The 26,949-nt window shown below is 40.5% G+C and overlaps 1 protein-coding gene and 1 long non-coding RNA gene across 2 annotated transcripts in view; one reads left to right on the forward strand and one right to left on the reverse strand.

Annotated features, from left to right (window-relative positions):
- Nucleotides 1–25,428, forward strand: mfng (MFNG O-fucosylpeptide 3-beta-N-acetylglucosaminyltransferase). The gene is made up of 8 exons (XM_069689526.1): nt 1–742; nt 8,115–8,160; nt 9,408–9,510; nt 13,234–13,387; nt 18,867–18,952; nt 20,803–20,968; nt 21,043–21,128; nt 24,771–25,428. Exons 1-8 carry the CDS (start codon nt 365–367, stop codon nt 24,820–24,822), a joined length of 1,071 nt encoding a protein of 356 aa, XP_069545627.1. The 5' UTR covers nt 1–364; the 3' UTR covers nt 24,823–25,428.
- Nucleotides 1–26,949, reverse strand: part of LOC138615739 (uncharacterized) — a 208,775-nt gene that overhangs the window by 80,712 nt on the left and 101,114 nt on the right. The window lies entirely within an intron of this gene.

Genomic DNA, 26,949 nt, shown 5'->3' on the forward strand with positions numbered 1-26,949 from the left:
AGCAGGGTGGGCAGAGCTGTGACTGTAAAGTCAAATAGGCTTTATCTTAGTGGTTTAGGCTTTTACGCTTAAAATTAGAAGAAATCCGTCTTGTTATGCTGCTGTGTTCACGACAGGCACAACTTTAAAAATTGTTCAGAATTATGATCACAGTTACTCTGGTGTCCGGTCTACAATCATGACAATTATCACTTAATTATTAAGGAACGATGGCGAAGGAAGAAGAAAGACGAAGAAATGATGGATGTGCCGCAAAGAAATTTGACCAAAACTAATCAGAAACATGAGGATGATTTGAAATGAGGGGACGGAGGACATAATTTTAATGCTCAACGGGATTTAATTAACTTTTTTTTGTTCTACCATGCATAAGAGATGGATACGCCGGAGTTTGCCTGTCTTGATTTTCACTTTCTTCATTATTCTCTACGTGGACTTTCAGTTACGCACCAGCAGCCTTCCCAAACTCACTGTGGTTCACCGTCCATCAAGTGGTGCGCTCCACCGCTTCATCCAGCAGGCTCCCTCCACGGCCAAGGACGCACAGGACTCGGCTCGCAACAGCAGCAGTGGCGAAATAACCGGCGGGACCGAAGGACATTCGGTGACGGAGGGCGCACATGTCAACCAGCCGCCGCTGCAGCTGGAGGACATTTACATCGCTGTGAAAACCACCGGCAGGTTCCACAAGACGCGCCTGGCGCTTCTTTTGGAGACTTGGATTTCCAGAACCAAGGCGCACGTAAGTCTTTGTTGTGTCAGACCTGCAGCTGCTGCTTATTTGCTCATGTACCATCACAGTAAACAAAACAATGATCAGGATAGAAGCATCCTGAGAAAAGACGAGCTACTAAACATTACTTTATGAACTTACAGCCTCATTTCAAAGTTAATGTTAAAGTTTTTAATTAAACCAAACTTTCTCTGTTCACACAATTAGCCTGCATGTGCCAATATGTTTCTGTACAACAGACTGAGGTTTTTTAACAGCTACAGGTTTGGCTAGACGTCGTTCAAATTCAACATTTTAATCATTTATTTTATAAAAAAAGATCAAACATGTGACCCATCAGGCCTAATGATGAAATGAAAACACTCACTTCCTTTCTGCATGGAAGCAGCAGGGCTGATGATTGACATGGCTGATTGAGGTTAAGTTTAGTTCCTGAATGATTGTATGGTCGGTCAGTTTACTGGTGGATTGCGATAGATATCCAAAAACAGGCTTTGTTTGGCTTTTACAGTTTATTCAGCCAGTTGTCTCAACTACATCTGAAACATTGAGAGCTTGTAGAGACTTTTTCAAAGTAACAAATGCAACTGTCGTGATTATTTTAATGATTTTAATTCTGTTTAATGACCGCAGCGAAGAAGAAGTATTGCAATGAGATTTTGAGGCTCAGTCAGAAAATAACAAACTTATTAGAAAGTCTTGTCTTTGGGGTATCTGTGTTCAGTTTAAAAGGGTTCGATTAGCCCAGATTTTGAACATACAATAGTTGTGTTACTGAGGGCAGTTTAGGCAGCATTTTCTTCCTCTTTTCATTCTTGTTTCAGTTATTGTTGTTGCTTTATTGACACGAAATAGGAAATCTTATACTGTCAAAGCAAAATTGACAAATAACAGTCCTTCCAGATTTAAATAGGGTTTTACACACACACACACACACACACACACACACACACACACACACACACACACACACACACACACACACACACACACACACACACACACACACACACACACACACACACACACACACACACACACACACACACACACACAACAGCTTTATCCTCTCATTGTCCTGGCTTGTAAAATCAGACTTTAGTTCATCTCTGTGAACAATACATGTAATTGTGAGTTGGTGGTAATGGCCTGGAAATGATCATTGACACACATTGTTGACATTCAGCCAGGGACAGCGGAAGATTCTGCTTGACATTAAATAATGACTGTTTTCAGATACTTTTACATACACACATAAAGCCTACTGTATAACAAACATCTTACAGATGTACTCTCAAGAGTTGATCTAATTTAATTCCATGTTGTGGTTTTTGAAATGCGCTCGTTTCCCTTTTTGAAACAGGTGAAACAGACGATGAAGCATTCATCTTCTAGCTTCTTGTTTTCTGTCTCACAGAGCAAAACCACTTTTCAAAGAAGTGCTGACTTCAATAAAAGGCATCATTTCAAGAGTGAAAGAGGAAGAGAACTTATGATTGTGTCTTCCTCTTTCTCTATTATTTTTGCCCCGTCCAATTAATGTACTGTATTTCAGAACACACACACACAAACAGACCCCAAACATACACACATTATAGTGGGACACAAAGATGGATGTATAGATGCAAAAATCCAAGAAAACACACAGACACAGACACACAAAGACACACACAGACACACACACACGCAAACACAGGAAACTGTGCAGGCAGGTTGTCTCGGCTTAGGGGAAGCAGCCGCCGAGCAGTGACTCTGTTAACAATACTGAAACGGAAGCTGGTCATAGAACAGGAAGTGAAGAGGCAGATTACAGAACAGAGTGAACCTCGTCTTACTTACACTTTCCTCAGACACACACACACACACACACACACACACACACACACACACACACACACACACACACACACACACACACACACACACACACACACACACACACACACACACACACACACACACACACACACATTAGGATGAAAAGTAATTTCTAACCAGCCTGGCACCTGCTGTCACAATTATTGTTGCTAATCTGTTTAGAGGTGGATACAGGAGCGGTTACAAAAACTGTCCCCTGACAACAACTGACCTGAGGACCTAGAAGAGTAAATATACTGTAAACTAATAATCACCAACATCATCTGGGCACCTGTCCAACTTTTGGTACCCTGAATCATTTTCTTTCACATCTTGCAGCACCTCAGATCAGATACAGTCTGACTGGTGGAGATCCATGTCAGAAGCCCAAGACTAAACCTTTAATGGCTCAGCATGATCATCAGATAAATGATAACAGAGGAGCAATGCAGCTCTGTGAGGCACAGCGTTGCTTTGAGCTAAAGGCTAACATCACCACGGTAACATGCTTTCAATTTCAATACTAAAATGATATGATGATGATATTTACTCGGCATATAATGTTTACCATGATCACCATCTTAATGTAGCCTGGTGCACTTTAAATGACACTAAACACAAACTATATTCAGTAAACATGTAATTAATTACATGTTATACGTCCCCTTTCAATGGAAGTATTCAAATGGATGTAGGTTTTAAACAGATTATAATCCAAGGCTAACTGAAAGTACCTGAACACATCTAAATCCATAAAACAATCTGATGCACGAACCCAGTACATAAACATGGCATATGCTTATTACATTACATTTCATTTAGCTGACTCTTTTATCCAAAGCGACTTACAATAAGTGCATTTCAACCATGAGGGTACAAAACCCAGAACAACAGGAATCAAGAAAATACAATTTCTTCAAGAAAGCCAAACTACAAAGTGCTAAAAGTAAGTGCCATTTTAAGCGCTACTGGAGTGCTACCTATTCAAGGTAAAGTCTGAAGAGGTGTGTTTTTAGTTTGCGGTGGAAGATGTTCAGAGTTTCCTGCTGTCCTGATGTCGTTGGGGAGCTCATTCCACCATTTAGGAGCCAGGACAGCAAACAGTCGTGATTTAGTAGAGTGTTTAGCTCAGTGAGGAGTTGATTGAAGATAGCTCGTTCGAGAGTTTTGGAAAGAAAGTGAAGAAAATAGACGGGTCTGTAGTTGTTTACTTCAGCCGGGTTGAGGGGGGGGGGTTCTTCAGGAGAGGGTTCACTCTCTCCTTCAGAGAGTTCAGGAAACAGACCGTTGACAGAGAAGTATTGATGAGATGGGAGAGAAAAGGAAGAAGGTCAGGAGCAATAGACTGGAGATTATGAGATGGGATGGCGTCAAGGGGGCAGGTGGTTGGGGGGGGGGGGGGGGGCAGAGGTTACCAAAGGTAAGAACTTGATTGGGAGATGGGGGGGTGAAAGAGGAAAGCGAAGGGGATGAAGATGAGGTTGATGGAAATGTAGTTACAGAAGCTGGGTTTGAACATGAGTGTATGTCATCTATCTTTTTAGTAAAGTAGTTGACAAAGTGGCTTGGTGGAGGGAGGGGGGGGGGGGGTGGGGTTCAAATTAAATAAACAAAACCACTCACAGTCAGTCCTCATAGAACATGTGACGTTAATATGAAAATAAATTGTGCAGTCTATCTCCATATATCTCAGGACAATGATTATAACACGTTCGTGCTAGCTTAAGTGCAAATCTGGTAGCACTTCATCCACCCAATACAGCACCACACAGCAAAACTAAACATTACATACCATACTCAACAGCACCAGCTGACACATTAAATGTGTGAAAATCTCTGTTTACGAGCCGCTGTCAGTCCACACTCCGCCATCTTTGTTCCCCGGCTCAGGCTGACTGATTTCACTGCAGGCTGTTCAGTTTGAGTTATGACCAGAGGAGCAGAAACTAATTGTGATGGCAGCTTTTTCTCAAGAGGATTTAGTGGCATAGGTGGTGGTGATTGTCGTGGTGATAGTGGAGAGGAAGATTGATCCAGGTATCTCATTACTCCTCCTCCTCCTCCTCCTGCTTCAGTGATGGAAGGATGACGGGGAGGGATGGAAAAAAGGTTAAAAAATGCCTTTGGGAGAACAAGTGCGGGATGTAAGAGCTCCATTACTATGAAAGTTACCGACGTGAAGATTTAGATGCTGTTTGATGTCAATGCAAGAGAGAGAATTAGGGGTTGATGGATGAACTGTGTTGGCCCAGTAAAACAGTGCACTTAACAACAAATGCTGCCTTTTTCTTTGAATGCAGCACAGAGATGATCAGATGTGATGAAGATTGGTCACTGAAATACACACACATGCACATATACACAGTATACTGCAGGCATGCACGTAGCAACTTATTTAACAGAAAAAAATGCAACTTTTTATACGGATGTCCACTCAGTATTGACGGTAAATGTCATAATTTGAGCAATAAATTCCTCATTGTGTGCTGTTTTGACCAAGAAAGCAGAGTTTTTCCATATTTACCTGCTAGCGGAGTTTTGCAAGATGAGCTTACATGTACCAGGATGCATTGCGTGCAAGCTTCTGATGCAAACCCTCTGATTCCTTTTGGCAGGTATCTTCCTTTTTTGGTAGAAAAAACGATAAGCAGCCAAACAATATTTTTTGAACTGTAGCTAGTTGCAGTACAAGTGAAGAAAACAAGGTTTAACCTCAAGGTTAACCAGACTCCACAATTAGCCTATAGTTCTTCCGGTCACCTTGTACATCGCTGATGATAAAGCTGTTGGCAGAACAAGATTCTGCAGCTGGTTCCCAGAGACCCAGATAACTTACTGGGGAACGTATTGCTTCAAATGACACTGATTGAACATTTACATAAAAATGATTAAATTTCTGCCAAAAGAGTCCCCTAAATCCAACACACTGAACCCTCAAGCACATGCAAATTTGCAGAACAGTTAGACTTCAGTAAGATTTCGAGTGTGAGTGCTGACAAAAATCAGTATACAGCTCCAAAATGTGGCCTGTCTAGTTTTCTATTTATGTGACATGTGATTGTGGTAAAGTAATGTAATGGGCGATGTAACAAATTACTCTGCTGATTAAAGTAATGCCATTACATTTCAATGCATAATATGTATTGCAATGTAAATGACAAATGAGCAAACCGCATTCTCGAGAGCTGAAATCAGTGGTAGCCCTGAAATCAATAATGGAGCTTGTAGGGACTGCTTGGTTTGGTTTTAAGATAAAAATGAAGTCCTCACAATCAGACGCAGGTTTTTGTTCTCATAATGTTCCCACACGCAGGTGTATGTCTGTACTTACATGCCTGGCAGGACCTACTGACATAATGCATTCTATTGCCAGTTGTATATTATTGTACATTGCTGACCCCAAACCTGACCCAAAGCTACACACTTGCAGAAGTAACAGAACACACACATCTGGATGAGGCCGAAGCTCTGCCGCCGTCTGCTGGCCACCTTCAGAACAAGTTCCTCTCGCAACCTAATTTCTCCTCGGCCGCCAGGGCTCTATCTTTAACTGTCAAGTGTTTACGCCATCGGAAATATCGCTATCACCCAGATAAACTAACACACTGTTTTAAGTCTTTTAAAAAGTAACTCTAGATTATATTTCTCTTATCTCATCATGTAATCCAGGGATTAGAGTTATTAGCTGGTTCTGCCTGTCAGGCAGTCTGGAAAGCTTCTCTCTCCCTGCTCTCTCATTCATGCCCAACACACACACAGACACATGTATGCTGACACACATATCCTACACTTAGTGTCTCTCTATGGTGGGAAATTCAGTTTCATACCCCATTCGCTTCACACTAAACCGGCTATCTCCGCTGTTACTATCTCTGTCTCTTTAAAACACAACACACCCACGCACTCTTCTGCTTGTGTAAAGTCACGTCTCTTGGCTTCATATTTCCATATCCATCTCATTTGTTATTCACTGTGTAGCACTACAATATGTTTAGGTTTTATTTATCTCTGCTGTTGTAGTTGTAAAAGCACTAATAATGCTTTCGGCTTAATGCTGTTCCTCGCGCATTGGTGTGAATATTTGTAACACGTCCTTTCTCTCCAAACAAGGTCTGTTTTTTTTCACTCTCAAAAAACACCTTTTTGAAAATGCTTTTGATTGTTAATGCACCCCCAAATATATCATCCTCACATGTAAGTGTGAAAAATGAGTTCCTGAGAAACAAAAGGCCGCTCTGACATTGTCAGGGAAGACAACCTCCCGCCACTACAAACGTTCTTGATCATCACTCATTTAGATTTTACACATCTGGAATACAACCTATGGTATCCTTGTGCTCCAGCAAAAACAAGAATTCATTTCCAGGATTTGAATAAAACATGAGTCCTGGTTTGTGTTTATCTCATCTAACGGGTGATTTGTCCCACTCCGAGGTTATTTAGTGCCTTACTGGCAAAGGAAGTCGAACACACTGCATGGTTCAGCCTGAGGGGCTGTGGAGATGGAGTATGACGCAAGGCTTGTTTCAAACCCCTTGTTGCAAACCTCCCCAGTCTCAAAGACTAAATGACTGAATTTTAAAGCAGTCTTCAATAATGACATTTGAAAAATAAAAAAAGCCATAGAATATTAATTTCTCCAAAGAAACCAGCAAATGTGTTTATTTTATTGTTGTATTTTTGATCTGCAACTCTTTTCTTGAATTATATTTTTTTTAAATTAATTTTTAGATTGTTTTTGTGTAAGAACTAATTCATGTGTGTTTGCAAACTCATGACATTACTGTGTTTTGACTTGACTTGCGCATAAAAACAATTATTATTACTTTATTAGAAACTTTTTTGAGAACAAAAATCGGACTGACAATTTTGCACCACCAGATGTCAGTATTGTACTACAGTTTCTATCTATCTATCTATCTATCTATCTATCTATCTATCTATCTATCTATCTATCTATCTATCTATCTATCTATCTATCTATCTATCTATCTATCTATCTATCTATCTATCTATCTATCTATCTATCTATCTATCTATCTATCTATCTATCTATCTATCTATCTATCTATCTATCTATCTATCTATCTATCTATCTATCTATCTATCTATCTATCTATCTGCCAAATAAGAGATTAAATTGGCCATCTAGTGCTCCTCTAATCTCAATGGACCACAGATGTGTGTACGTGTGTTTGTGCGTGTGCGTGTGTTGATGTGTTTGCCGTGTCCATGTACCCTGACTCATTGTTTTAGCTCACAGTGGGGAACCTTGTTTTTGTCACACTAAATTTCCTTCATCAAAAACAATATTGATCCCGCAAGTAAATGATGTGGTTGTGTGTGTGTGTGTGTGTGTGTGTGTGTGTGTGTGTGTGTGTGTGTGTGTGTGTGTGTGTGTGTGTTTTCACTCCCTAATAAGAGTACTTTCTGTTACAGAAGGCGAGAAGAAGAAGGATGTACCCTAATCAAAGCTGGTGTGTTTAAATCCCTTCATTTCTTTATGTTTTTCTTTTTTATACAGACGTTCATTTTTACTGACACGGAGGATGAGGATTTAAGTTCAGAAGGTAAGCACGTGTTCACGTCTTATAGTCTAGCAAGTCCTTTTAGTTCAGTGCAAGGAAAGTCTTAATGCGGCAGTATAAAACTGAAGGTCCTTTTCTGTTTGAACCGCAGACTGTATACAAAAGTGAACATAGCTTCTGGCTCCAAAATGCCTGCGGCTCCATAGACTAGCATTCAACTAGTCTCATAAAATTTGAAGTTAATACATTTTTTTCAGTCAATACATTTTTCCATTTGGTTATTTTTATTTTAGCTAAAGTCATTGTGTTCTTATTCGTTTTCTGGCGGTCTTTCTAAAAATAATCTCATCATTAATTAGAAATTAAGTTTCAAGAAGCTGTGTTTTTGGGGGCGTGTCTGTTTGATTGTAAGGCCTGTGGTGCAGTCAGGTTACGGCTATCGGTGGGCGGGATGTATTATTGCGGGGTTTCCAATCAGATCGAGTCAGAGCCATTCACCAGTGCACAAATGCAGCTCCATAAAGAAGTTTGCAAGGAACTCCCTGACATGCACACAGTGATGAGATGAACTGACCCCTAACCGACCTCCAGATACTGTTGCTGCAACTCTGCATTCTTGCACCCTACATGACCTGCTTGCAATGATGCAGCAGCACATTTACCACTTGACATTCATAGTCATTTTCGAAACAGTGGACTCTTGACTTAAGCAGGTCTTTCATCTCCAACCCGCTTCTCAATTCTGGAATCTAAAATTTAACTGATGAATGCTCAATTTAAACACAGACTGTAAGCCAGACCTCATTACCCTACATCAGTGGCTGACTTCACGAAGGCTCTTAGATGCCTGCAGTTACGGTCAAGCCTTGAGGAAGGTGTTAACAGGATAGTGGGGCTGTTGTAGAAGTTAATTATTGCACATAGTTTTGGAAATCAGTAATCACATTTGGTTCGTGTGCAGGTGTCCACATACTGTTGGTCAAATAGTTTTTTCTGTCCATTAGTTCCTCAATCTTTCTCTTACATCATTGTTGGTTATTGCTTTCACTTTCCTTTTCAATTTTGTCTTAATCTTTCTCTTCTTCCTCCCTTTCTTCTTTCTCCTCTCTCCCTCCTAGCTTTATTCAGATACTTTCCTCCACTCTCTCCCTCCCTTTGTACCTTTGTGTTATCATCAATACCTGAAACCATGTGCAACACCATTGAAATTGAGAACACCCAGCAGTAGAAATAAAACAAAAATGTCCTTCCCTCCTCTCTTTCGTGTCTCTCTCTGTCTCTCTGACCAGGTTATAACATGGTGGTAACAGGCTGCCAGTCAGATCACAGTCAACAGGCTCTGTCCTGCAAGATGTCTGCCGAGTACGACGGTTTCATGGCCTCAAACAAGAGGTGAGACAGATTACAGTCCGTCTGTCATCATGCCCACACTGGATTTAAAGATTGGCTTAAGACACAACGTTGAATGATCACTATATGGGGAAATCAGGCTGTTCCAGCAGCAGCTAATGCAGGGAAAAAAAAAAATCAAAGAGGTAAATAGTCTTCTTACATACGCATACCCATAGGTGAGAATTACTACAGTCTCATTTATCACAAGGTTCATCTTTGAAGATGTTTTTGTGAGATTTATTGACTCTTTTAAAATCATTAGCTATATTTTCAAATCGGTAGCCGCAAAAGTAACAGAACCTCTGCATTCACCATCACTGAATCCTGTAAGTCAATCATGTACGACGGTGGATAGAAAGGTCCAGAGACTGCTCCTGTTGTGCACAAATGGAGCACAGTACCGTGATGTTCACGCTGCAGGGGTATTCTCAGTTCTCCAAGTTACGTTGCTCGATCAACATCAGCACCTGCGTTACACCTTCAGTATGTGTGCATTTGTGATGTCAACAAGGACCTGAGGAGAGGGCACAAACTTGGGAATTTGGCAGCAGAGACCCTTGAAATGCATCAGAAAGCCTACAGCAGAAGACTGAAGAAGGCGTGTCAGGTCAGGAGCCCGACCCAGGTGGGATTTATTTTTCAGGGTTGTGCACCGTGAATTCGTCCCCCAGGGTCAGACTGTGATCACAGAGTTCTGCTGTGACTGTCAAACAGACTGACATGTTAAGCCTTCTTATCTCTCTATAAAAAGAGATTACTGGGACCACACTTGGCACTGACAGACTTCCATAATGTCTCATAAACACCTGAAAAAAAGCATTCTGGTCTTAAACTTACAGTGGCCCTGAGGGTCCAAATGCAACAACATTTCACGAAATGTTCTTGTGCTTTGTGAAATATTTTGGTGTTCTGTAAAATGTTTTTGTGTTTTGACCCTGAGGGCCACTCCATAACCAAAAGTGATGATGACGTAATATGACTCTACACCCTCGCTCTGCATATTTCAAAATACCCTATCCTGTCTTGTTACAGTGTTTTATCTACCAGTGTGCTCATGAGGTCATACATTAGAGGTGTGTACATGGCATGAACTCGACCAATGAAAACAACAGAATGTAATAATTGAAAAAACAGACAGAAACTCTTGTGTCTGCTCATGTTAACCGCCTGAATATTCATTCGACAACACACTCGCTGCTCGAATCTGCCATACAAGTTATCGGGCAATGTGTTATATATTTTTAATCTGGTGAAAATCCATTGAAAAGGAACAGCTTGAGTTTGGTGTGTGACTAAGGCAGTGACTGCTGTGTTATCAAGATGGCAGAGAAAATGAAAGAGTGTTTTCAGTTTGGTTCCAAGGACCTCTTGGAGACCTCTCCAGTTTCACTGAAGTCCCACCGAAGAGGGAAGTGAGGCTATTTGGTTTGGAAAGAAGCCCTTCGTGTTGGGCAGCCATTAAGATGGCAGAGGAAACAAGGCAGCGCTTCAGTTTGGTACGAGCAGCTTTGCAATTTGGACCCTAATGTTGTAGTAGAAGCCTGTCTGTTTTGGAGTGAGGCTCTGACATCATGTCCAATCATTAAGATAACAGTACAAATGAGTAATGCAGTTAAACCCATGCTATGAGGACAAGTGGGAATCCAGATGAAATAGCACTTCAAACTGGGAACAGATCTGCAATAAAATATTCAAAATTGAAAGTTGATTTATTCATTTCTTTCAGATCATTTGTGTCTGTCAATCCACGTTTGACCACAGTTTTGAGAGGCAAGAGTTAGGACCTCCTTTTGGAACCCGACCCAAATTCATTGGGTGAACTTAGGTTAAATCTATCATAGTACTGGAGCATCTTTAACCAATCAGCATTAAAATAGCCTGGTCCGAACCAGACCTAATTTCATTGAGTAAATATGGGTCTGACACTCCATAGGGAATCATTCGCATTTGTTCCATCCTACCAGGCGTAGACATCGGGTTAATTTGAACCAATCAGCACGCTCCTAAACCGGCCGACACTCTGCCACCGCTGTGTTTTTTACAGCATATTTTCTAAATTGTTTAACACAAGCAGCTTGACGAGGCCCTGAGAGTTTATTCTGTGCCGAGCGCTGAACATTCGGCATTTTTGTTACCGTCGCAGACGCTTCGCTCATCACTGTCACCAGCCGCCCCATCACAGTGAAGGAGGGCCCGCCGGGACAAACAAGGTTAACCACAGACACTTGTTGCTGATAGGTCAGCCTTTCAGAGTGGCTGAGCAAACGCTAACACGAGCAGGGTTCCCTGACTGTATTCACAGTGAGAACAACTTAAACTGGGTGTCAGACCTTCTTGCGAACTGGGTTTCCAGACTACAATCCCACTGAAGAGAACTGAAGCTGTGAACAACAGTCAGGTGGAGCCTACGATCTCCACCATTACGACCATCTGTTATCAGATTCAGTTAAATTACATTTTATTTGTATAGGGCTAAAACTCAACACAAGTCATCTCAAATGTAGTGAAGTCCTTACAACATTATAGAGAAGAACCCAACAATTCAACAATTCCCACATGAGCAAAAGCTGGAAGGAAACTTAGAAACTTGGGAGAAAAACCTCCAACAGTGGAAAGAAAGAATTCAGACAGAACCATGCGACAGAATAGTTATAAACACCTACTATAATTTTCAAGGCTTGTGAGTTTGTGTCTCTTTTCTCTTTAATGCATCCATATCTTGAGAATTTAATGTTCTCCTTTACGAGATGGACAGACTGTTAGAGGACTCTGCATGCTGATTTGAGCTCTTGGTTTTCTGGTTAAAAGAGGTGGAACCTCTTATTGGACTGATGCCCAAGAAACACAAACAGCAGGAGATGAATTGGTGCGCATACTTCTCTATTACTGATGAATGTGTGCAAGTGGATGTCTGTTCTCTATTTAGATTAAGCATCTGGCACTGACAGTCCATAAAGGATAATCTTGATGTTTTGAATGTGTATGATGAAGACAGCCTTGCAGGCGGTGCATGGTTTTTATTCTTTTGTAAATCTCAACAATGTAGAACACTAAGAACTAAAATATATATTTCAATAATATTTTAGTCTTGTGGTATTTTGTTGAAAGAGATTTCCTTTTTGTGCTAAATGAACCAATTGTTCAGTATTTAAACACAAACCTAGACAACCCTTCATTCAATAGATTTGAGGAACTAAGTCCTGAAGCAGAACCAGCTGTCATTAATACGTTTGATCTGTCAAAGCCCACTGCCGTCTCAGAGAGATGCTCAATGTATCCAAGGTTAAGGCATCAAAACAATAAGGGTTGGGTGAAGGAAAATATCATGATTTGGGTTGAAATAAGTATGTTAGTTATGTAAGTGATGTTACGTACATCAAGAAACATAAGGTACTTTATGTATGTTACATAATTTTAAAATGTAAGTTTACTTATAACCTAAAATAAGTCCACTCTGACTTATGCTTACAAACAGACACCAACGGTGAAAGCCAGTGGTGGGCTTTCACAAAACGACAGTATTTGACATGAATTTTTTAAATTTTGACATGATGCATCACTTGGTTGACCTGATTTACATGTCGTAGATTTCAACAAAGAGGAAAATAGTGTTCAAAACTCTGATCTTCCCGCTTGCAAAAATCAACAGAAGGACTGGAGTGAAGCTAAGACACCCCAGATTGTTCAGACAAACACCAGTGTCTTCCCTCTGTTTCTCCTCAGGTGGTTTTGTCATGTGGACGATGATAACTATGTCAACCCGGAGGCTCTCCTCTCCCTGCTCTCGGCCTTCCCCCAGGACGGTGACATCTACGTGGGCAAACCGAGCCTGGACAAGCCAATCACTGCTCACGAACTGCTGGAGGGGAACGCAACGGTACCACACCACACTGCTTAGTCAATTTAACCCACTCGTGAGCTTTTGGGTTTCTTGGCAGACTCAGCTTCAGCACTGAATCCTGGCTGAATCCTTGGGTAATAATAATTGTATTTTCAAAAATTCATCCCGTAGGATTTGACTTCTGACTAGTGACAAAACGACAGGAGGGTTTTCAGAAGTTAAAATATTCTGTTTATTAAATGTGCAAAAGGTGAAAAATGAGATAAAAGGAGAAAAAAACTTGAATGATTTGGTGATACTTTGTTCGGCACAACCGTCTTCCTCTAGAGACCAATAGGTCATCAGTGGCCATTTAAACCACGGCACAGAAACTCCCCTGAAACCCACACTAAATGTAATTTATATGGATGATGAGTGACCCCCCCGAGATACATTAATGTTTTCAATGTGACTCCACAGGTTCGGTTTTTCCTGCTGTTCTACCTCCTGAGATTCTTTATCTTTTTACATCTTGAATTTGTTGCTTCATTCCTTGATTCTTTTCACGTATACCTATTTCTTCTAATCCTTTAATATATTGCCTCTAAGAACAGTTCAGCTTCGTAGGTTAAATATCAAAACAGTAGAATTTCAGATGAGATTCAATTCTGTTCCTAAAAATGGGCCAGTTAACTGCAGTAGACATGTGTCATGCATCATTAGCCTTCAATTCAATTTTTGTCTATCTTTTTATTGTCTTGTGTGCCCAGTGAAAAAAAACAAAGGGACCACATCGGTCCCCATTCAAAACATATTACATTTGTACAATTCTGTCACAACCTGGCTCTTACAGCCATGACAGAATTTCAAAGACATTATTACATAATCTATTTAACAAAGGTACCTAAATTATGCACATAAACAAACACATTAGCGGTGTTGATTGTGGTGCGATGATCACAGATCCTAGATAAGATGGCTGCTTTTACCAAGGCACCGATCAACGAGACGCTGAGAAGAAAAATAAGAGTGCTGAATAGGTGCACACACGGTCACGATCTCCCAAATCATCAGGGAAAACACAATATTAATTGTTCTTGAAACTTTAATGCCAATAAAGTCCTTTGAATTAAAACAATTGAAAAAAAAAAAAACAACAAAAACAACAACCAATTTTTCTCTCTTACTTCTCCCAAAGTATCCTGAAAACTGTTATTGTTCATGGAGCAGACGAGCTGTTTCAGTGGATTTTTGCCTCCTGCACTCCTCCACTTTAATATAAAACACAATTTTACATAATATATATAGCATATATATTGTATATTTATCTCCATCTCTATCAGTTTGGCGGTCCTTGGCCTGAAAAACGTTGAAGACCCCTGGTCTAGACCATCACAGGGACGAAACCAAACCATTATTATTTGAACACCACATGTCACATTTCTACAACACTACATTTCTACAAGTCTTTTGCAGATAGCGTTTAAAACAGGCAGCAAACTAACAGCACCATAGTAACGGCCGTGTGGGAGGGCTGTTACCACCTGTCGTTGTCTGTCAGTACAGAAATTAGTATCGTTTAATGGCACAACACCCTGCTCTAAGTAGTATGACCGGAATTAACCATGATGTGACTTATTTCTTGCGCTGAGCAGGTATACCGTACATCTTTCGTTCACCACAAATGCTGCCATGTCGAGTGACATTAGCTCTCAAAAACCTCTGACTTTTCTGGTGAGAAATTCCCAGTTCGACTGGTGTTGAGGTGATTATTCCCACTCGGAGGTCGGAAACTTCCCATTTCCCAGTTGCTCATGAACGCACCACTAGGAGTGAACAGAAACCCTTATCTTAGTGAGGAGGTGTGTTTGAGCCCGTTGCTAGGTGTGGCGCATCTTTTAAAAAGATGTGATTGTTTAGCCCCCCCAAAAAAGCACTCTTTATGATAATGGCCATTAAGACATGGACAGCGACATCCAGGGGAAATGAAGTGAACCGTGTCACAACTTGAGGCTGTGAACGTGCTGTTTTTGTTTGCTTGATCACTGCTGATGAAGGCTGGACAGACCTGAGTCATCATTGCTGCACGGTTGCATTTTTACAGTTGCCAAATATCTTCATGCCGTGATCACGTTTATTTCTGACGTTATTTTGTTGAGATGGGAGATGTGAGCGCGACTCTAATTAGAGCGACCACAAACATCATCCCTGCACAATATACAAGTCATTTCTGGCGTTTTATTAATGTGCTGTCATTCAGCGTTTGAAACACCTTTCTCCTGTCTCATTGTACGTCTGCAATTATTTTCTTCTTAAGGAATTCTTGAGCCTCTTAAGAGTCCTCCTAACAGTTTTTCACCTGAAGAGGTGAAGGGCAAAAATGCTCCGTGAATAACTTCCATCTTTACAAGGGTAAATTCTTAGAAAAGTCACAATTCTAAGATTTTTCTTATATTTCTTGTCACAAGGAGTAACTCTTAGCACTGGTAATATTTATGAATGGAGTGGAGACATTTGACTACCTGAAGAATTGCTGGACTCTGTGCGGATTGGTTTGTGCACTTACTTAAATTTAATTTAAAATTAAATGAGATGACTTCCATAATTACTTCATCCTGTCTCTCCACTGTCGGTGATCACGACTAAAAGGAAGAGACTTTTTTTCCTTCCTTCCTTCATTCTCTCCTTTCTTCCCTCCATCTATCACTCCATTCTTCGTTCCATCCTTCTTTCCATCCCCTATTTTTGGTCTTTTGGCTCTGCTGCGCTGCTGGGGACATTAATGAACAGTAAAGCAAAGCTCCTATCGATTTTGTGCCAAAAGCCTGTAGTCAGGTTAACAGCTGCCATTCAAAATCCATACTATTCATTCATTTTCATTTTCACTCCAATCACTGCTGGAGAGACACTGAAGGAGGATGCAATTAAGTAGGTTTGGTATGTAACTGCAAATGGATGGATGGATGGAGGTACATTAAATAGCTCTGGATTTTTGGACACCAAATGGATCAATGAGTGATTAGTGCCTTGTTTGGATATTGATCGGTAGTAAAAAAAACAGACATCACACACACACACACACACACACACACACACACACACACACACACACACACACACACACACACACACACACACACACACACACACACACACACACACACACACACACACACACACACACACACACACACACACACAGTCCCTGAGGTCATTAGTGTTTTTGAATTCATATGCAGCTATTCACATGTGTGTGTCTTTCAGTTCATAGATTTAAAGCTCCTATTGAGTGAAAGTGCCTTCTGATTCTGAATAGTATGTCATTCTCTGTTTCTCTCTCCACTTTTCAGTTTCTCTTGCACATTTTCTGAAATGACTGCCTCAGTCTCCCTCGTGTCACATTCTCCGCTCTGATTACGCCCATTTACAGTGAAAATAGATCATTATTAATCTTTACTTCCTGACTCCTTTTCCCTCTATCTTCCCTTCCCCATTCCCTCTTTTCCTATATTCGGAGTGGGGAATGTAAGGCTCCTGTCTGTCTCCTCTTATCATTTTCTTACATCTCACTGCTTGTCTTTTTCGATTTTCTGTCCCTATTGTCAAGCCATAAGGAGAATGAGAGGAGGAAGGTGGAAAAGAAAGCCAAGGAACGTAAAGAAACAGAAGGAAATTTAAATGGAAAGAGCCAAAGGAAAAATGTCAAGAAAAGGTACGAATGACAGGAAGGAAATAGAAAAAAAATCTATGTAAACTAATTAAAAGTATGAAAAGGAAGAAAAAAAAGAGGTTCAAACAACAAGACAAAGAAATGGGGAAAAAAATAAGGAAACTAAAAGACATTTATGGAAAGGAATGGGGAGAAAAGGATGGCAGAAAGGTAAAAGGCAAAGGGAAGAAAAGGAAACAAAAGGAAGGGAAAGGGAAGGAGAGGAAAAGATAATTAAAAGGAAATACAGGAAAAATCACAGCGAAGAAAATAAAAAGTTAAAGGAAAGGAAATTTGTTGGAGAAGAATCAAACAAGAGAAGAGAACACAGAAAGAAATTAAGAAAGTAAAGAAATGTGAAAAGAATCAGATGAGATGAAAGGCAAAGAAACCGAGTCAATAAATAATCAGTAAAGCAAAAGCAAAAACATGCACCTCAGGTTAGGTTACCTGGCGCCGCGCTAGTGGCAGCCTGCTGCAGCATCTCCCTGCTGTAGTGAAGAAATTTCCCCTCGGGGATTAATAAAGTGTATAAAATAAATTTTTTAAAAAAAAAAGGAAGGTAAAGAAATACAAATCAGTGATGTTATTACAACTCACTGTATATTATGATAATAATAATAATCCCATATGATTAAATTCAGTTTTCTATTCCTTTTTTGATTGTAAAGGTGCCCTAAATACAGTGAAAGTGTCATATTTTGGACTTTACTGAGTTTGTGATGTCACAAACTCGCTCATGTCATGTGTTTGCCTTCAGCACGGCCAACTGTCCAATCTTTTATGTTGCTGGGTCTGTGTCAACCAATCAACCAATCAGAAGAGAGGGTCACTGACATCAATGTGCCTTAAAGACACAGACACAAAACAAGCTGTTCATGTAGAGCGTCAGAGTGACGCTTAAGAAAAGCGATTAATAACTATATAGAGATGTTTTTTTTGGTTTATGTACACCAAAAAATATCGAACCAAAACTGCCAAATAAAATACCAGAAACGTGTAAAAAAATCAGATCTTTAACCTCTGAATTGGTCTGCTGTGACTAACACAAAAACAAAACCTAACATCTCCTTGAAAAATGGAAAAATGGCATCGAGTCAGCAGACAAAGCCACGCTGTTCATAACAGGCTGGTTTGGAAAAGACAGAGCAATGAATAGAAGTCTGAAAGGGAAACTAACATGTAGACGGCGTGCCTGTTAAAGTGACAGAGTTATTGCACCAGTTTGCTAAATATTTGTAATATTCCAGTGTTCATTTGTGTTGTTTTATATTTCTGTGCAGCCAGATTATTTTCTATTCTGTTTTTATGATTTTTTTCTTTATACCCATATGACAACGGTGACTAATTTTGCTCAGTGTGTGTGTGTGTGTGTGTGTGTGTGTGTGTGTGTGTGTGTGTGTGTGTGTGTGTGTGTGTGTGTGTGTCGGTACCTTTGTGTCTGCCTCTATGTGTGTAAAAGGAGGAAACATGACTTAAAAAGCAGACAGGAAGACCTAAAACCAAACCCTTTCAAGGTAAAAGGGGTGTGGATAAAAGCTTTTTGCTTTAAGGCCAGCCAGACTGAAAGTCAATATAAAATGTGAACTCCCTTTTTTGTGAAACTGCAGCTGGTCTGCATATTTTCTCATCTGTTAGCCGCCGTGTTTGACTGACATTTCAGAAGCAAAGTTGCACCTTTTGCTGCCTTCCGTGGTGCATCACTACATTAAAGATGGTAGTAAGCGATAGCCATCAACCACAGCAGGAATCATTTTGTTCAGTGCATCTTGACTTTTTTTTGGTGTTTGCATGTATGTATATTAATATGTGTGTGTTGTCTCTCAGAGGGAGGTGCAGTTCTGGTTTGCTACAGGAGGAGCAGGTTTCTGTCTGAGTCAAGTGCTGGCAGAAAAGATGGCTCCATGGGCCAGGTATTTACAAAATACACAAAAAAGTGTGTGTGTGTGTGTGTGTGTGTGTGTGTGTGTGTGTGTGTGTGTGTGTGTGTGTGTGTGTGTGTGTGCTCTGTCTTCATAGATACATGTAAGAATGAATGTAACAGAAAGAGAAAAAAGTGACAGTTAAAACTGTTTAATGCTGCCATCAAAATGTCAGGTTCCGCTGGAGGAAGGACCCAAAAGCACGACTCAATGACACAAAATGGGGGTAAACAAAAGAACTTTACTTATAGAGAAAAGTAAATCCAGGCGATGGGAAAACATGAGGAAAGGGAATTGATCAAGCACGAGGAAAAAGCCATTGGAAGCAGTTTAAATTTAAATTCAGGAACTTACTGGCAGTCTGACAGAACTTACAAATGAAAAAACAATCCGTCAGCTAGTGGTTTAAAAGAAGCAGTGTGATTATATGTGACTACATAGTGACTGGGTTGACTGGATAGTGAATGTAGCTGGTGCAAATTGGGAAACAAGGAGCAGGTGAGGTGAGTGTGGCATGCCAGACACCAATCATGGAAAGAGAGAGACGCACACACGCACAAAGGACGAGACAGAGTTGAGGACCTCTGGTGGGTGCAAGATTTGACAAGAAGACAGGGAGTCACAGAGAGGCCGTCTCCACCTTGCATTAACATGCCTCCTGGCGTGATTGGATCACAAGTGGCCAACTTTAATCCGTGTGTTTCCACCTGGCACCAAGCGGCAACCAACAGTGACGTCACCCAATGGTTGGTGAACAGACGTTATGAAGCCTCGAGTTCGGATTTTGGCCGTCGCCGTCTTGCCAGTCCCGAGCGTTTTGGAGCTGGAGGTGTCCCTATTTGGATGAGCTGCTCAGCTCAGCAGGCGGTCTTCCAGTATGGCCCGGGACGGATTGAGGACGCACTGCGTCTCCACTTCAAAGAGAATGTGGCCACGACTGTCCCAGACCTCCTCCGAAAGCAGCCTGGGCACATTTCTATCTGTATTTCTGCTGTCCACTTCTGATCTGATCATACCAGGAGTCATTTTGGTGCAAGGTGGAAACGGTGTAAGAGAGACACACAGTGAACCACTGGAAGGTGGAGAGAGAGAGACAAGGAACAGAAAGCAGAACAAAAAGGACAAAACCACAACACTAATAAAATTTTATAGTATTTTTTGATGTTTTAGCCCAAATACCACAAGCTGCATTTTCTTACCAATGTAGAAATTAAGATTTCAAAATTTCTTGTTTAATTATGAGCAAAGTTTTCATATTCAGCTCCTGCCTCCAGCCAAAGCTGAATTTCTTAGCTTTGTTGTCCAAAAAATTAGACCAAAAGTTAATAATAAGTAGATGTAATACAAGAAACGATGGACATTTTATAACTCCTTTCATAAAAGATTTGCTGTCTGACTTTCTAGTAAACACTAGAACACACAAATAGGGTACAAACAGTCCCCTTTCTTTCACCTTTGATCAAAAAATAAAGCTGACTAGATGTTTAAAAGTGGAAAATTTCAGGTCTGCTCAAGTTTGTATTTATTCTGCTGTCAAAGAGCTGAGACTAATGGCTGCCCAGGGCTAAATGGAAGGGAATAAATCCAAAAATGTACTGTGTTCTGTGGAAAAGGTCAGCAGTAAAGTAGCCGCAATAAATAGTTAATGGACCAAAACATGCAAAATCACTAGTAATGTCCCTTCAGGATAAAAGCAAAATTTCTCCCACAAAAGGATATAATTTAATGTCACAATCTGTTATCCAGGAATAAATCAAGGAAGCATGTCTTTAAAAGTTGTCAGTATTGTGTGGTTTTCGAAAGCAAACGTGTGTGTGTGTTTTCTGTGGTGTGTATTTCAGTGGCTCCCGGTTCGAGCAGACATCTGCAACGATCCGTCTCCCTGACGACTGCACTGTGGGCTTCATCGTGGAGAAGAGACTCGGTATCTCCATGGTCCACTGTCCCTTGTTCCACTCCCACCTGGAAAACCTGCTGCTCATCAGCCACAGAAGCATTCCCCAGCAGGTAGTAACACACACATATACACACAAATCCATGCTGGTGCACTTCCTCTTACGGCTGTGTTCTCTCCTCTGCAGGTGACTCTGAGTTATGGGATGTTTGAGAACAAGATGAACAGCATCGAGGTGAAAGGAAGCTTCTCGAAGGAGGACGACCCCTCCAGGTTTGTCTCTCACTCCATGAGATCGTAAATGAGGAGATGTGAGCGTCGTGTCAGTGTGTTTGGTGTCTTTGATGTTCACTAAAGCTTCAGTCAGCAGCTGTATTACGTTTTGGTTGGTTCACACTGCAGCAGTTGTGTTGGTATGATACATTTTTAGATGTGTGTGAGAGAAGCTCAGGCTTTTTCTGTCGATTGTTAAACTTCCTGTGACTTCTGTTTTGGGATTCATGTATTTTCCCTTTATTACAAAAGGTTCTGAAACCCTTTGCTACGAAATTATAAAAATAAATTTATAAATAACAAATTTCCCCTCGGGGATTAATAAAGTAACTACCTACCTACCTAAATGTTCAACAAATGAACCTCTCAGAAAAACCTGGCCTCACCTTGAAAAACTTGAAAATCATCCACCCCTTCATTTGATGAAAGTTTTAAGCAACGTAATGAAACTTAAAAGTTGAACTCATCATCAATTAAAATGCACCTCTGCTTAATTTCAACACAACTACCACCCAGGAGGTTGTTTTGCTGCAGCGACCTCACTGGATCTGGTATGACCAGTCACTCTTGTTGGCTAATGATGTCTGATGTCTGCTGTTAGTAAAGTTTACTCATGAAATTGAAATGAATTAGTTTGCTGGCTTCATGAATCGTACTAGTCTACTTTAATTACAGCCAAAGTGGCTGCTGTTCAGCAAAAGTTACAAAGGAATGTTTTAAATGATCTTCATATCTGCGTTTCTAAAAAAACTGCAGTATTCACTTTAAAACAATGTATATGTACTCACTTACTTGCTCCTGCTACGTCTTAGGAAGAAAAGAAGTTGGAAGTAATTTTCTAACAACGTAAATACAGTTTCCATTTGTGTAATAATACGTAGCCTATAATATCACAACTGATCCCACAATGATGGAAACTGACTGGAGGGCAGCTTGTCATAGGTCCCAGTATTATCCACAGTATACATGCACAAATGTCCAAAGAATGCCGCTGGCCCGTTGACAGAGGCTGGTGCTTGTCAACAGGCCAGCGGCATTCTCGGAAAAGCACAGTCGCTCTCAGGAAGATGACGGAAACGATGTAACGGCTGGTAGTCAACCGAGCTTCCAGAGACAGTCGTCTGCTGCGGCCCCAAGAGTAAGTTACAGGATGAATGCAAACCGGCGACATCGCATCCTTTATCGGTCAGAAAGCTGTTCTGAGATCTAGAGAGAGACACTTCTTCTACTTAGCCATCATTCTAATTGATGTCTATTTTTAGCTTTAACTGGTTAAGCACTGCTTGCCTTGCTTGTCCTGACTTCACTCCACCGATGTGTAGACATGACATCCCTATAACTTCACTTCGTCTTGATCCCTCATCACTCAGAGATAAAAGCAATTTGATGTAACACAATGAAACCGCAGATGTGTTTGTCTCACATCTGCAGCAGAAAGTGCATATCGCCTCAAACACTCTGCAGTGAGGTCTCTATTTGTTCCCATCGTCTGGTGTCGTGCAGACTTATGTTCAACACCGCTGCAGCCTTAAAGGAGCAGATCCAGTGTTCTTCTGCCTTTGCAAACAAAGATGGTCAGCAGTAAAAAAAAACCATTTGTCATATTCTATTTGCTTCGTTAGCCCTGTTTGATATCAGGATGTAAAGAAAGTGGGTTTAGAATTATGTCAGAATCCGCTTCAATTGCCTGTTATAAAGCAGTAGTTACATTATAAAAGTGAAATACATTTCACAAAGTAACCGTTATACATTTAGAAGGGGTTCATGCAGGTTTGTGGCTCACTATCCATAGCCAACTCCTATATCGAAGTATTTGCTTCTGTATATGTGTGAATAGTAAATGCCACATATTCAAGCCCAAAGTAAAGAAAATTAATAGAAATAAATAACTTGTCTGTAGATGATTCCACGCTACAAATATGCCAGATTTCTCATCTCACTTAATCAGGTGCTGTCTGCTGCAAGTAAAAAAGTGTTAATTAATCCCAGTCCAAAATAAGTAGATGATTATTATGATAAAAGCATGCAGAACAACTTTTGTCAGAGCCAAAAATACAGAATTTATATACATAAATGCAAAACAGCTCTCATTTGTTCCTTGGACCATTTCTTACTTTCCACCAGTTTTCATTGAAAAACTTTAAACAAATAGTTTCCCTGCTAACAATGATCAGACAAACCAGTAGGAGCAAAAACGTAATCACCTCGCTGGAGGTAAAAATCCTTCAGAAGCATAAACACTGTTATGACATCTTCATTAGATGCTCCTGCTGGACTATTTTTAGCCTCTGCAGCTCTCTCTCTCTCTCTCATTTTTTGTGGTAGCTACTGACAGAGGACAGTACAAAGTCACAGATAACTTACTGTCCCCATGAACAATACTCCAGTGAACTGTGCATACTGCACAATGAACAGACCTGAAATCACCAACAGTGCTTTTATTTCCTGTTACTAGTATTGTTGTAATTTAGCTTTGAATCCGGTTGTCAAAGCCACTGAGGATCTGAATCACCTTGTTTTACCTTTACATACCAATGAGCTGTATTTTCCACTGTCAACTGAGTGTCTGCAATGTGGAGTTGTGTTTTTAATGACCGATAGCTCAGCCAGGACTCAATTTAAAAAATTCACTTTTGGTCACCAGGCTTTAATAAAATTATGTTGTTTTTTTTTACTTAAAGGTGCAGTGTGTAGGATTTAGTGGCATCTCGTGGTGAGGTTACTGATTGTCACCAACTGTCTAACTCTAACCTCACAGTTGTCGAGAAACACAAAATGCCGTCTCTCGAGCCAGCGTTTGGTTTGTCCCTTCAGGGCTACGGTAGAAACACGACACAGAGACATCTCGTGGTGAGGTTACTGGAAGAGGACTCGCTTTCTGTTTAGATATAAGGGGTTCATTCTACGGGAACAAAATCATGATTCATAGTTTCAGGCAATTGCACAGTAATACAAAAATGATTATGAATATTATATTCCATTTCTGCCAAAAGATCTACCGTAAATGCTGCACATCGTACCTTTAATAAAATCGATACTTTAGGCCAACCTCGTGGCATGAATGGGACAATAAATCCAATTATGAAAATCAACATAATAAAAAAAAAAGCCACCAAATCCAACATTAGATAAGCAAAATTATCATTAACTCAATTTTAAGGCAACATGTTTATTACATCACTTTCACTCCTCACCAATCACCTTTCCAGATTTAAAAAAATAAATAAATTCAGGCACTGTTTTTTAGCTGGTTGAAGTCAGAGCAGGAAGGAGATCAATGGTGTGGCTGGCAGCGATTTCCACACTGCAGTATTATCATCATCACCATCACCATTATCATCATTACTGGAGATGAGGTGGCGCTTATTATGTCATTCAGTCATGTCCATATCCATAACTTAGCTTGTTGCACATAAAACACGTTGGGTTCCTCCCGAACTGTGACTGAGGTTTAGCACACAAAACTTCATGTGTGATAAACCGGCAAAGATTCAGAGCTGTGTTGAAAATAATCAAGCTCCCTTAAGTCTGACCCTCTCACTCACTGCCTTTGTAAGAAAGTCTTCCAAAAATCACTGACAGAGGCTACAAAGAGTTTTCAAATGCCTCGGAGTTATTATTCATTACTTCGTCCTTCTACAGGTTTAAGACCGTCCACTGCATGCTATATCCTTTCACCAGCTGGTGTCCTTGAGCACCTCATGGAGGACCACAACATCCAATCACACGGACAAAACTGGTATCCTGCTGGAGGGAGTACTGATCCTGGGTATTGTCTAAATGCACGAGACTGATTTAATGTGATGGAAGAGTTGGAGATGCAGAAAACAAGAACTGGAGAGGCAGGAAAGGGGAGTGAAGCGTTGTCACCAGTAAAAATCGTGTATTTTACTACTGCTCAGTCATGGTTCCCCCTCTGTACCTGACCATCACATGGACACTTATCTACTAAGTAGTATAAAGAAAAGAAGTATGAAGTAAGGAAAGGCTTCTCTTCTTTACCTGTGTTAAAATATGACTGTTACATGGAGAAACTTTTGTCTTTTTGTGTTTTTACTACAAGAGGGTTTAGTTTGTTTAGATTTTTTTTTATCTGTCTGAAGCACATACGATGAGACAGAACTTTTACTACTGAAATGGTTGTTTTCTTGATAAATGAGCAAAATGAAAATTAAGTTGTACTTATTTCTACTTTTATACACATTTCTGTGACCAATCATTTTATCAAATGTATCTGTTATTAATTGTATTGTTTCTTTACAATCATCGTAAACTAATGATGATTAAACTTGCAAACCGACTGTAGCTTCAGGGACTGAATTTCCTCAGGTGGTGCTGATGCTGTGTGTTTGCTGTTGTCAAGGAGATATTGTCCTTGCTCCTGTGAAGTTGGCACACAGTGAACCATCTTGACCCACATCTCCCTCCTTGTCCAAACCTCCTGTCCTCCCTTCCTCCCCTCCTTCTTCCCTCCACCCCCACCATCTGCCTTTTTCCCTGCCTCCTCCTCCTCCCTCCGTCTGTTTACTCAGTCTTGTCCACAACTGCTCGTGCTTCTCGAAGCCTGTGGCTGAGAGGAAAATGAACTTTCCCCCATCCCATTTGGCTCAGTTGCATTTATTTATTTAATATTTTGCTTCAAATTTATAAAACAACAGCAAACCACTGAGAGTGTGAAGAATATCACAACTGACATGCCTGAAACCGGCTCATCTAGAGAGAACAACCGGCTCACATTTGCAGGCAAATCTCATCAAGCCGGACAGATCAGGTTCAGAATACAATGTCTGTTTTATATTATATGCTCACAATCAGATGTTAGTGCAGGAAGGGAATGCAAGAGGCCATGTGCAGAGAACCTGCAGAGAGATGACACTGTGCTGCCGGCTGCCTGTCGGTTGTTTGTTTGCTGCGAATGGAGATGTGATGAATACAGATCTGCCGCTGAAAGCGTCTGAGACTGACCTTCCGTGAAGTGGATGGAAAGTGGTTGGGAAGGTGCAGGAATGACTGTGTGACTTTAACACATCTCCACAAGAATGCTGAGACCAATCTGTTTGGAGTAAATAACACCAGCGTTTCAATGCAGACGGAAGGTTCACTGCAAATGTAAAATCAATTTACTGCAGTGGTTACAGACAGAGATGAGTATTTCTGGTTTAAGTTTTCAGAAGATGTGTAACCCATGAGAAGATCACCAAAGATATTACAGTTAATTCTGAGGGAGGCATACAAGGCCGTGCCTTCAACTTTAACTTCAACAAAATTACAATTATAATTATTTTCTAATTAATAACAGGATTATTTTCATATTAATAAGAAGGAGCGACTTTCGCTAGCAAAACTGAGATAACTTGTGGAGAAATTTTATTGACTAGTTGAATGGGAGTCGGATGAGCGGAGGCTTTTTGGAGCCAACCTCTAGTGGCACCCGGTGGTATTGTAGCTTAAGGCACATCCGCATTTGCCAGAAGCTGCGTCCACTTTTAATATACAGTCTATGGTCTGAACAGACAAAATAGCATTTCAAAATAATGCTGATTTTGATATTTCTGTCTGTTTACGTACTCACAGATAGCCTATTACACACCATTTACTTATTCAATATTAATCATTTTACATGGTTTTGCAATAGTTTTACCCAATAGCTAAAGTAGCCCACCATAGTGTTAACCAAATAGTGGTAGCTAGCGCCAATGTCAGCCACCGCAAACTAGCTATTGTGCATAACTATGTAAAACTGCTAAACGGTAAAAACGAACCCAGCTACTTTTCATTTGAGTTTTTCCTACATGCTGGGGCCACTGAGGATTTGGGAAGA

Source organism: Brachyistius frenatus, unplaced genomic scaffold, assembly GCF_029030835.1.
Source record: "Brachyistius frenatus isolate BFR_SWC_R1_liver_20210118 unplaced genomic scaffold, ASM2903083v1 Contig_7, whole genome shotgun sequence".
Lineage (NCBI taxonomy): Eukaryota > Metazoa > Chordata > Actinopteri > Embiotocidae > Brachyistius > Brachyistius frenatus.

Coding starts and splice junctions, on each gene's coding strand:
- mfng (XM_069689526.1), top strand. CDS start 365: ATGCATAAGAGATGGATACGCCGGAGTTTGCCTGTCTTGATTTTCACT. Junction 8,161..9,407: donor TGAGGATTTAAGTTCAGAAG/GTAAGCACGTGT, acceptor CTCTCTGACCAG/GTTATAACATGGTGGTAACA. Junction 20,969..21,042: donor ACAGAAGCATTCCCCAGCAG/GTAGTAACACAC, acceptor TCTCCTCTGCAG/GTGACTCTGAGTTATGGGAT.